The sequence below is a fragment of the Trematomus bernacchii genome, unplaced genomic scaffold, assembly GCF_902827165.1.
Source record: "Trematomus bernacchii unplaced genomic scaffold, fTreBer1.1, whole genome shotgun sequence".
Classification (NCBI taxonomy): domain Eukaryota; kingdom Metazoa; phylum Chordata; class Actinopteri; order Perciformes; family Nototheniidae; genus Trematomus; species Trematomus bernacchii.
In genome coordinates, this window is record NW_022987731.1 from 1,258,015 (window position 1) to 1,270,506 (window position 12,492).

At 40.8% G+C, this 12,492-nt stretch overlaps 1 protein-coding gene across 1 annotated transcript; it reads left to right on the forward strand.

The window, feature by feature from the left end:
• The first annotated feature begins 445 nt into the window (after nt 1-445).
• lrif1 (ligand dependent nuclear receptor interacting factor 1) lies at nt 446-10,367 on the forward strand. The gene is made up of 3 exons (XM_034145662.1): nt 446-809; nt 5,544-7,677; nt 9,289-10,367. The coding sequence occupies exons 1-3, from the start codon at nt 772-774 to the stop codon at nt 10,171-10,173; spliced, it is 3,057 nt and encodes a 1,018-aa protein (XP_034001553.1). The 5' UTR covers nt 446-771; the 3' UTR covers nt 10,174-10,367.
• Nucleotides 10,368-12,492: the final 2,125 nt, after the last annotated feature.

A 12,492-nucleotide genomic window follows, 5' to 3' on the forward strand; every position in this document is an offset into this window, starting at 1 on the left:
ACCGTGTAAAATGTCCTCTTGGGTTACCGTACAGCCAATGCGTGACGTCATTGGTAAGCGTAACGGACCCCGAACACATCTGGTAGGCCGAACACATATGGTACTTACACCGGTTCTAAAGGGTTATTCAGTTAAGCCCGATGAGAGCGGATACATACAGCTGTGCACATGTCATCATTAACAGACGTTGTTTAGAGTGACGTTTGCGTGAACGAGGACGTCCCAATTAATACCTGAGGACTCCTCTGTCCTCGCGTCTCCTCCTCGTGTCTCCGGAGGCGGAGCTAAGACAAAAGGAAGGGACGCGAGTGAGGGAAAGGAGGAGGTGAAATATTCAATTGAGACGAGCCTAACTAATTTAATAAACCGGAAGTTGTGGTTGCGACTCCCCATTAAAGCAAAGAAGAAGAATAAGAAGAAACCGGAAGTTTGATGTAACGGATGCGGAAACGGAAGACCAGCTGATCAGCTGGAGGAGAAACGTCGAGTTATACATACTAATAAAACGGTGTTTTGTAGGCTATAAATGACCACTGCGGGGGTTTAAGCAGCCTCTTCGTATACTTTATGGACGGAAGTAACGACGGATATAAGTAACTTGCTTTGAAGTTAGTTTCCTGTAACCCTTTTTGGCTTCCATGTAAACATACCTAACGTGACCGATAGCATACTGTTCTGTCGCGAGAGTCTGTAGCTGCTTCAGCACGCTGAACTGCTGCCTGGGAGCAACGGGCTGTGATGGGAACACAAGTCTCACCTCTTTCATGAGTCATGAATCCCGTCATTAAAGAAATTGATCCGGTTCACAGGTACGTTATGAAAGTTAAATCCATCTGATGTCATACCGTAACAATATAATGTACTGCAAGAAAAGTTAAAAAACAAACTGAGTGATAAACCGTGCGCAACCACCACTGCCCCTTTATTGTCAGGTTCCCTGTGATCTGCGAGGGGATTCATGGTTGATGCTGAGCCTAAAGGAAGGAGTTTACAATGTCACAAAGGTGTCTGTCTTTTGTCTTTGCTAAATCGCGACGTTCATTTAGTGAACCTGTATGGCTAACATTGAAAGGTGTCGAAAACTGATTGACGTTCGCGGAAGACGTTCTTCCTGCCTGCTTTATGTTATATGCAAATGTGTTGATGCTCTTACTGAACTATTGAATATTAAAAAAAATCCGGACATTTGCCCACGCTGGCTCTAAAATAAGCTTTATAAATCGCTGGGATACAGCATAAATTAATATTTGAAAATACAATTATTATTATTATGATTTAAGGTTTTTAATTGCATATGAAATTCAGGGACATTCTTTCAAATTAGATTTAGTCCAAAGTGGTAACACTTGAAAAAATAATCTGACATTTGGATTTAATGCTTGTCTTGATTTGCTGAAGTCTGTTTTACAATTCTGTTATTGCGGCCAATAGAAAACGGATTATAAAATACATTGCTTATCAATAGTCATCATAGAGGATATCCAATAAATAATAATTACTTTTTACTTTGGTTTGATAGATACAAATGCAGTCTAGTAGGAGCAGGTTTAGGGAGTAACGGATTACATGTAATGAGACTATGTAATCAGGATGCAAAAAAGGTAACTGTAATCCCTTAAAATTACAACAAATATGTTATCAGATTACTGTTACATTTGTAAAATGTATGTTGCAACTAGGCCTGTCACGATAATTTATTTTGTTGGACGATACATTTTCCCGGAAATTATTGCGATAAACGATAATATTGTCGGCACCGTTGTAAGACCATTTTAGACCACTGACATAATGATAATATATAATAATAATTCAAGTACATCCTTTCAAACAGAACTTTTTATTGAACATTCAACATTGCAAATGAAATGTGTAATAATATTCAAATATATAAATTATATATAATAAATAAAACAAATTAATTCAATTATTAAAAAAAAATTAAATCACACACAACCAAAACAATAAATTAAATAGACTCAGGCTGGAAAACAGAGCTCTATCTATCTAAATAAATAAATATGAGCACACATTGTCTCACAAGCAAAAAAAAACTCCTTAAAGCAACAGTCAAGTGTACAGTCCACTGTCCATACAAAGACCCAGATGCCTCAACAGGCCATATCCAAATCTGTACTTCAACGTCTTCGAGCAAGGAACACCAACATGTTTGCATTGTCGGTAGGGATGTCCCGATCACCTTTTTTTGCTCCCAATCCGATTCCGATCATTTGATTTTGACAATCTGCCGATACCGATTTTTCCCGATCCGATCTTTATGCAATGCATTAAGAGGAAAAAAAAAGGTAACAGATAACGGCTGGTCATCCAACGCGATGAATTCAGCTATCTTGGCTGTTATTTTTTTGGCCTTTTCACTGTTCTGGGGTAGTTTCTCTTTCCTTTTAAAAGTCTCTGAAAGTGTCGGTTGTTTCAGTGCCGTTACCTGAGTGGCCGCTGTGTACTCGTCGTGTTGTTGTTGGTGGTGTTTGTATTAGATTGGTCATGTTGAACGTAGCTCTGTTCTTTCCACCACGCGGAACCTCCGCCTTGCAAACATTGCATCTGGCTGTTACACTGCCTTCGCTTTCAATTTTATAATACTTCCAAACTCCTGACATTTTCTCTGTCCCGACTCCCGAGTCACCAGCTGAACGTAGCCTCTTGTTAGCTTACTGCTACTATTAGACACTGCGCCCACTCTGTTGCCAGATTTGAGAGAAATAAGCAACCAGGTCTATGAAAACAAGCCCAAAAGAAGCAACACATACATGATGTTGTGTAATTTTAACCCAAAACTAAGGCCTCAGGATGACTTTAAGACGTGAACATGGTCATTTTTGTTTTGTAACATTAAATAAAATGTATAAAAATATTTTATAAAAAAAAAAAAAAAAGAAAAAAAAAATCCGATCCCCAATTTTTTTCTCCCGATCCCCGATCACGTGATCGGATCGGGACATCCCTAATTGTCGGGCAAATGCATCTTTGATTGTAAACTGTCGGGAAGGTGGGGGCTCTCCATCTCCAGCTGCCGTGTTTGCTCCCAGCTGGGAAAACGGAATGGGGTGGTTGTGTTTCAGGTGCAGTTTAAGGTTGGTCGTATTGCTAGCTTTTGTTGCTACTTTGTTAAAACAAATGCGACATAACGGCTCATTCAAGTCCGTAGGTTCGCCACGTTCATTTGGCTTAAATCCAAAATATTCCCACACCGGAGATGTGGAATTAGGTTTCGCAACCAATTCCATTTAACTTCAAATTCCCCTCGAGTAAGTCACACATTGTCTCCTGCTTGTCTCTATATTATTCATTTGGCTGCTACACTGCTGCACGCGGAGTTTCCTGACCTGGCTGTGTGTGAGCCCCGCCCCTCACGGCGCGCCTGGCCGGCAGCCACAGCGCGCCTGGCTAAAATGCTGGTCACAACTTTATGTAAACAAACACGCATGTAAACGTCAATTTATCGAGGTCAGAAAAGTTATCGAGTTCATTTTTATTTATCGTACGATAAGTCAATTAATTGCTTATCGCGACAGGCCTAGTTGCAATACTTTTAAATAAAATAAGATCAAAATATTACAAAGCGCATGTTGTGTGTGCTCAGAGTGCTCTTAATCCATATATACTGTAGTAAACAAAAAATCAGTTTGTTGTAAAAGGAGCTGATTTTATTTCTGCTTTGTGAACTCTATTGTGTTGTAGGTAGGAATGCTCCGATCGATCGGCCACCGATCGATATCGGCCGATACTCACTCTCTGCCGATCGATCGGTGCTCTCTAAAAATGCCGATCGCGAGAGCCGATCGCATGACGTAAAATGCATGACACTTTTCTCTGTGCGCGGCAAAACAAGCTCGCAAAAATGGCTTCACGAGTCTGGCAGTATTTTAAGGTGTCCGAAAATGACAATAAAATAGCGGTATGCAACGTGTGTGAAGCAGAAATCCTGCAGCTCCACCCGCTGTGACGGACCGGTGAGCGGAGCGAAACACACAAGAGTTAGGCCTAACGCACTTAGCTATTTTATCTACCTCTTGAACAAGCTAAACTAGTTATAAATATATTTATTCTTCACTGTCGGGTCACTCATTACTGGATCAGCGAGCTGCATGAGATACTGACGGGCTGTCAGGAGAGAGAGAGAGGGGGAGAGAGAGAGAGAGCGCTTCCACTCATTTCTCCCGTGTTATTATCCAAAGTTAATGTAAACTTGAATAATGTACTTCATTTGAATGTAATAATTATGTTGGTTGTTGTTTGTGGAAGCGCCAGTGAATGATCCCCATTAACTGAGTTTTAAACATCACTTTAAATGGAAGATCCCCATAGGCCCCGCCCAGTCGATCGGATCGGCGATCGGTATCGGCCGATACTGATTCCGGCGATCGGCCCCACAATTGGCGATCGGAGCATCCCTAGTTGTAGGCTTATTCTTTAGGTTGGAAACTATACACCTACTGCCTGAATTATCTTCACGGTTTACCCTTCCTTTGGTTAATTTGTTATTTTTTTATTAATTCAGTATGTGACCCCACACGTTATAAAATAGTGTTTGGGGGCTTAACTGTATTTATTAAACTAAAACAGTTTGCTTAGATGGTATTTGTGCTTGTTACACTGTAGTATGTGCTCATGTGTTTCATTGTTGAACAAAAGCCTGCATTTGCTTTAGGCAGGTTTTCCTATAAGTAAAGTCTCTGATCAGATGACACATAATGAAACTGTGATAATATGAAAAATACAATATATCATCAAATTGTTATGCCTTAAATGGGGAATTTCTGGGGGAAAACGTATTCATGATGGAGTCAGGACAGTGTTAGGCTAGCTTAGCAGGTTATATGTTTCACCCTGCTAACAGCCTTTATACTAAGCTAGGTTAACCCTGTCCGGACCTTAGCCCTGTAACAAACACACACACACAAGCTAGACATTTTACACTGCAGACATCTTGACTTGCCGCTGAATAGAGTGCCACAGTGACGCGTCCTAAAACCCGGAAGTAAGCTGCGTATGGGTTCCTTCGCCAAAAAGCAATGCAATTTCTCCATAGGATTTTGGAAAATAGCTTGAAATAAAGTCTGTGGTTGACACGCATTTAAGAGACGGATCACGTTTTGTTCAGTCCGATAATCTCCACATGTCTACCCTACTTTTATAATTTTCGAATCATAAATCTAATCGATAGATTTATGATTAGAACATTTTAAAACCTCTATGGAGTTAAGTCTATTAATTTAATGCTTTACCTCTGTGTTACGTACCATGACAAGTCGAAATGTCTCCTGTGAAGGAGGCTTGTGGATATCAATCTTCTCGTTTCAATCAAAGAAAGAAATACAAATTAAAAGCAACTATTTCTTGAAGTACTCTGAAATGCAACATTGTTGGGATCTAAACCTGTGTTGTTTTGCAAATTGTATACAAAATGGTGCTGCGTTGGACAAAAGCTTTCATCAATGGAATTTGTCAAATCTAAATGTGTTTTTCAACTTTGAATCTTAACTGTTTTTCATTGACATGTTTCTGTGCCTTTTTTCTCTCAGCAACACCACCATTTCCTACGAGGCAGTACCTGCTGTGGGAGCCGATGGAACCAACATCATGAAACTGATTCCTGTACAAACGGTCAACAGACAGTTTTTCCAATCTCCAACAAGCCAACCTGAAACAGATCCTACACCACAGAGAGCTGAAGCCATGAACATTTCATCAGAACCTATCCAGATGTTTAAAACAAATGTGGAACTTACTAACTCAATGAACAAGTATTTATCCCAGCAACAGAATATAAAGTTAAGGACCATAGCTCCAAGTGCAACTCCTGCAGCTAACATTGGGATGTCCGGAAGAGTTCCGAGTCAGCTCCCAGCCACAGTGAAATCTCTAGAACTCCCTAGAGGACAGTGCCCACGGACTCCCTCTAACACACAAGTCCAAACAGTCCCAGCACCTGAACTACCTAAGAAACAGATTTTCACTTCGTCGGCCAACTCCTCTCCGAGTACAGGCTTGTTCAACGGGTTAACTTTACGCTGTTTCAATCAAGAGTTTGATCAAAACATGGATTGTGCTTTTAACACGCTCCAGTTTCTTTGCAAGGTGGCAGGTAAACATTCATTAAGACCTCGATTAAAAGATTCACCACATTTAACATTGATTCCAAAGGGTTCACAAAAGCCCAACAGCCCCATGAAGTGGGTAGTTGGTGAAGAGGATGGCTCAATAGTTCCAACTCCTGATCCAATTAATTCTGTAACTTCAGAGGTCCTTCGAATTGTTGCAGAGAGAGAAAATGCTAAAAAGCTCTGTGACGGCATTACCAAACCCAGTCATACTCTTGAGCCTGTTCCTTCTCTTGTTGCATCAGAGATTATTCGAGTTGCTGCAGAGAGAGAAAACGCTGAAACACTCTGCGAAGTCATCACCAAACCGGGTCCAACTCTTGAGCCTGTGCCATATTTTGTTGCTTCAGAGATTCTTCGAGTTGCTGCAGAGAAAGAAAAGGCAAGCAAGCAATGTGATGTCATTTCAAAACCACTTTCTGGGTCGAGTCCAGGCACAAGCGTACACAGACAGAATCACAACTCGGTCATCAAAAACAGAGAGGATGCACCACAGCAAAAGAAGGTAGATATATTTAACATTCCTCGTATGGCAGTGCCTACAAGAAACAGTGGGGAAGTAGGGAGAAATCCGAGTCAGATTCCAGTCACAGTGACATTTCCAGCACTGGGAACAACCGTGAGAAACTGTGAGAAGTTAGGGAAAACCCCCAGTCAGCACCCAATCACAGTGAAATCTACAGCACTACCCAGAGGACATGGCCTTCGGAGTCCCCCTGATACACAAGTCGGACCAGTCCTAGTATCTGTAGTACCACCGGCTATCAAGAAACATGTTCCTACTTCATCAGCCAACTCCTGTCCAAGTTCAGGCTTACCTAATGCTGTCAATTTGTCCCCTACCACAAGTGTCAACCTTACTCCACAAAGTGATTCTACACTTGAAATACGCAAGTTTATTTGCAACGATTCCCCAAACAATTCATCTGGACCTCCATCAAAAGATTCAAAACCACACTTAAGATTGATTCAAAGGGTTTCAAAAAGGCCCAACAGCCCCATGAAGTGGGTTGTTGATGATGATGATGATGATGATGATGATGGTGATGGCCCAACAGCTCCAACTCTTGATCCCATTGATTCTTCCGTTGCTTCAGAGATTTTTCGAGTTGTTGCGGAGAGAGAAAATCTTGGAAAGCACTGCGACGTTATCCCAAAACCAGAATCTGGGTCAAGTCAGGGCAAAAATGTTCAAGGACAGGAAACCGTAATCGTTTGTGATGGCAAAGTGTTTTTAGTGGCAAAAAATTGCAGCTTACAATTTGAAACTGGGAAAAGTAACTCGCCCTTGGCAGCAAGCAAAGCATATGAATTCAACAAAACTATCGGACCTTCTTGCCAACAATCAGGGAAGGCATCTGCTCTTCAGAAAAGGGGGGGCCTCCAAATAATCCCTCAAGATGAGTCAGGCGAAGTGATTGACCTGTGTGATGATGGCGCTCACAAGGACTCGTCTCAACCATCAGTTCATACGCCAGGAGTCACTCATCCATTCACCTCCGACAGCAGCAGTGGAATATGCTGTCAAATAGAAAAGGATACCGGCAAAATTGAGGTGAGGACAATTCTATTGCTACATTACATTTTATAGCCCATAGTGTTACAACAGGATTCCATCACATTTTACTGCACAGTTACAATGGAGCAGGCTTATGCATATGAAAAGCCAGTCAGCCAAAAAACCTGTAGTTTTCAATATATTTTTTAATAAGGTAAAACAAATACGGTGCCCCACATTCATTTATGTTGATGAACAAGTCAACATTTCCTATTAAGACGACATTTTCTATTCCTGAGGACTTGCAGTTCAGGGTTCACCTTTTTAATTTAGATCATGTGAATGTGCTCAATCTACAAACAGAAAGACTCGAAGCACAAATGGAGAAGTTGCGATTTTTAGCTAATTCAAAACAACTTCAAACTAACCATCAAGACCATAAGCTCATTAGGAATATGTTATAAATAATAAAGGTAATAAGAAGTGTCATTTTCTAATAGACCTTTATAGAAGCAGACTTCTTTTAGCTGGTTATGAAAAAGAACGCAGGATTAACACTTGCGCTTCACTTTTAATACCCTAAGGTTGCTACTTGATCAATAGGCTGAATACAGACTGAACTGTTTAAAGTCTATGATTCCTCTGATCAATATTTATTGATTACCTGCAACCAAAAAGTGACATGTATTTTTTCATGGCTAACATGGAAACTTAATGTGAGAATCCCTTCAGGTGTTACACGTGGAAATCTGCGATTGGCTGACAACTACTTCAAAACATACCAATGCCTAACATGTTGTTATTGTATTACATTAAATTGCAGTACAGTAAAGAAATGACAAACAAGGTTTGAGTTAATTTAGAAAAAGTGTAACAATTAAAATACCAAGAAATATTATAGGCAGAGATATCACAAATAACACATTTGCATTTAAGGGGCTTTACAATAGAACTGACAAGAACAAACTCCACTAAGTAAACTCAAAACCACAAATGCATGTTTTTACATTTCTGTTAGTGTACAGATTGAGCAGTCCGATACAAAAGGTGAATCAGTTAGTTTGAGAAGTCTTGGTAGTTGTATTTAATGTTTTAGACGGAACCAGGCTAACGGTTTCCCCCTGCTCCCAGTCTGTATGCCAGCCTGATAACGTCCTGACTCCAGCTGTGTAACTTCAGCTGCATCCACGTCATATGCCTTTTGCTATTTGCTCACGGTGGGCCTTGCGGTAAAAGTTAAGTTGTTACCATGGTCACGTCCACTGGTTCTGCTGCTAAATACAGCTGTCATCTGATTGGTCCAGACTAATATCTCAACAAATATTGGATGGATTATTATGCAGATTAAACAGAAATGTTTGGTTTCGTGAAGAATGACTTGTTGATCCGCCGACTCATTTGATTAGGTTTGTAACCAAAAGGTCCTCAAACACTGTGACATTCCCATCAACCTCATCTGTACCTTATGTTTGGTGCTAACTAATAAATGTCTCATTACAAAAATATGCTGATCCTTTAACATTATTGCTAAACATCCGCATTTTTTATTTTGAGCATGCTGACAAAGCGTCTATGCCCAAGAACCGCTGTTGTAGAGACGCTAATATAACTTGTATTCTTCTTTTATGTATTGTTTGAATTTGAAAGAGTTTATTTTTCTTCTCACAGTGCTCTATGAATCCTGCTACAAGTTGGACATCTTCGCTGGCAGCGGAATCCTGTCAAATTGCCGATCCTCTGCTGAGACACATGTTTGGAATAACAGCCGATGTGAAAATTAGCCTGCAGAGGATTGACAAAGACTCGTCTGCAAAACTTCTACTGAGTGAGTCCATAAAGTCGGTGGAGGATAATCAGGAACAAGTGAGCGGGTTGCAACAGGAAGATGTTTCTTTACAGGACCTTTACAGTCTACAAGACAGTAACAGCTGCAATGGTACCGTCAATGTCCCAACAGGGAATGTACTGAAAACTGAACCAGAGGATTCTGACAGTCCAACTCCTCTCTATGCATTGTACTATTCAGGTAGCACTCTGGACAAGGGAACATCATGTCATATTAAAAGTGAGCCAGAATGTGGATATGTGGAACCCATAGATGAAGATTTCCTCAGCACAGATGAAAGCAACATCCCCAACTCACGGGACATCGCTGGCCAGGCACAGACTCCGACTTGTGTGGATCCGAACACAAACACAGGGAGAATGGGAAGAAAAAGGAAGCGCACAATGTGTCCTTGTTGCGTCCCTGCGGGGGGGCACGGTGCAAGGTCGGAAGAGCCCAAGAAGTGGGCATGGGGGACGGCGCAGACGAGTAGAAAAGGGGGAAGAACCAAATTTGCTAAAAAAGTTGTAAAAACATCTGGAAAGATCAGCTGTCAAAAAGTGAAGGAGTGTAAGAATGCTGAGGGTCTAGTGAGTGACAGTGAGACCACTGTCTCTGACGTAGTCAAACTACACGAACAGATCCAAAGACTCAAAGAGCTTCTGCACGAGAAAGAGGCCGCTTTAGAACTGATGACAAACAGCGTGGGCGGGGATCCAACAATTTGAACTCTAATATTCTAGGAAACGTTTTTTTATTATTAGTATAGAATATGTTGTTCTCCCATTTATGTTTGTTGGAGTTAGCAACTGTAAAAGCACATCTAATGTGAGAAATTGATAAATTAATAAGAAATGCTTTAGTAAACAGTCAGTATGGAGTTTATAGTTGGTAACTAAAAAGCTATTTGCTTACTCATTAAAGGAGAGGTGTCATGGCCATTTCCACTGATCATAATTCCATTGTTGAGGTCTACTAAAATAGATTTATATTGTGCATTTTTCCAAACTCACATTGGTTTCTCATACAGCATCTCTGTAAACTACGTGTATTCACTGAATTTCACTATTTGCCTTTAACGGCTCGTTGTAGCTCCAATAGCTCCAGCCCCCCCCCCTCCCTGTGAGCACAGTGCGCTCTGATTGGTCGGGACATTGTGAAACGCGCTGAGCTCCGTGGAGGTGTTGTTTCCTTGTTAGCGATACACAGCCAAACTCATCCTGAGCACACACAAAGTCACAGCCGAAGTAAAAACAATAAGTGTGGCTTGATATTGAGTAAGAAAAAGGTTGATAAACGCTGTGAGAATGGGTCTGCAGAGAGAATGGGTCTGCAGAGAGAATGGGTCTGCAGAGAGAATGGGTCTGCAGAGAGAATTTTGCCGCGATCCCAACTGTCTGTTATCAGCCTGCAGCCAGGGAGGAGAAATCAGCAGAGCTGCCTGCTCCCTGCACACAGATGTGTGTGTGAGGAAGTCCGTGGATCGGTCAATTTGGACCAATCAGCGGGGGCTTAACGTAACGGCTCCGCGGACGTAACGTAACGGCTCTTCGGGATTGGTCCATTTCGTTCCGGGTACCGCATGACATCAGGCGGTACCCGGAAGAATCAAATGGACAATGACGTATCTCCAACGAGGCGTTTTGGGGAGGTATTTTCTGTGTTAGAGTTTTACTCACTACAGGGTGTACTTTGAGGGTTTTGACTCTGCACACCGTTTACATGCATAAAAACCTTCATAACACACAAGGGGACGGGTAATAACCGGAAAAGCATGACATGGGAGCTTTAAGTAAAAAAAAAAATGCTTAAATTATTAATATTTGGATGGAGTTACAGTTTGACTTGTGTTTTTAGCAGCATTGGGGGTGAGGTTATCCTGGTCAGCCAGTCCACCAGTGTTTTGCTCAGACCCTTTTCTCAAAAGGCATGTTATCCCAAACACTACTAGCCAGATCATGGGGTTTTGCTTGCTTAATGTTTTAGATAACCATTACTTTTAAACTGCAAGTTTCCATCATGAAGATGTTGGGCTTCATGTTCAGTCCATCACATGACAGAGCCACAGGCTAGGCCTTTATGGATCTTTGTGTGTGGGGGGGGGGGGTTCAGGGGTTGCAGCAGCACAAGGACCAAAGTAAGCACTGAAAGAGAAGGGACATTTATTGGAAATATATAAGATTAAAGGAAATAGAAACTATAAGACTAATTTACTTTGGAGTAACAAGGCAAGCATTGTGTATATTTGTATCTATCAATGCAGTACTGTTAACATTTCAAGTGGTGGAAAAGTACTCCTTTAATTGTGTAAAAGTAGAAATACTATGTTTTTGAAATATACTCAATGTGTACTTTGTGTAATAAAAGTACTCAGAATGGCTCTTTTTTTTTTTTTTAAACAATATTTCAGAATATTATTTGTTTATAAGCAGTAGCAAAAACATGTCCAATTATTTGAAAGTTGTGTGTAAATGTTAAGCCATTTTTAGAAAACAAAGTAAAAGTACAATTATTGTCTCAAAAGTGTAATGGATATAAGAATATATAGCGTTAAATGAAAAATACTCAAGTAAAGTACAAGTCATTTCATTTCATTTCAAACCTTTATTTATCCAGGTTGTATCCCATTGAGATCATTGATCTCTTTTTCAGGGGAGACCTGCTCAAGTAGGTTCCACATGAAACATAAACAGAACAACAAAAAGGACATCATACAGCATCATTACAGGGATTACAATTTACATAACTATCCACATGAACAGGTACCAACAGCTTCCGATTGAGTAGCATCCAACCGAGCTTTAAAAACATTTAGTGGCACCAGATTGCTCAGTTTCCATTTCAATTGCAGACTATTCCAAGACAGTGGAGCTGCGCATCTAAATGCTATCTTCCCTAAGCCAGTCCTAGCAGTTGGCACATTTAATAAAACCACAGCATGCGATCTCAGGCAGTAGCCACTTACAATTTGCCGTGAAGTATGTGTTATGTATACATATGTTCCCTGTTCCTTTCCCCCTCCAGTTTCTCTGCACAGGTGTGTTCAG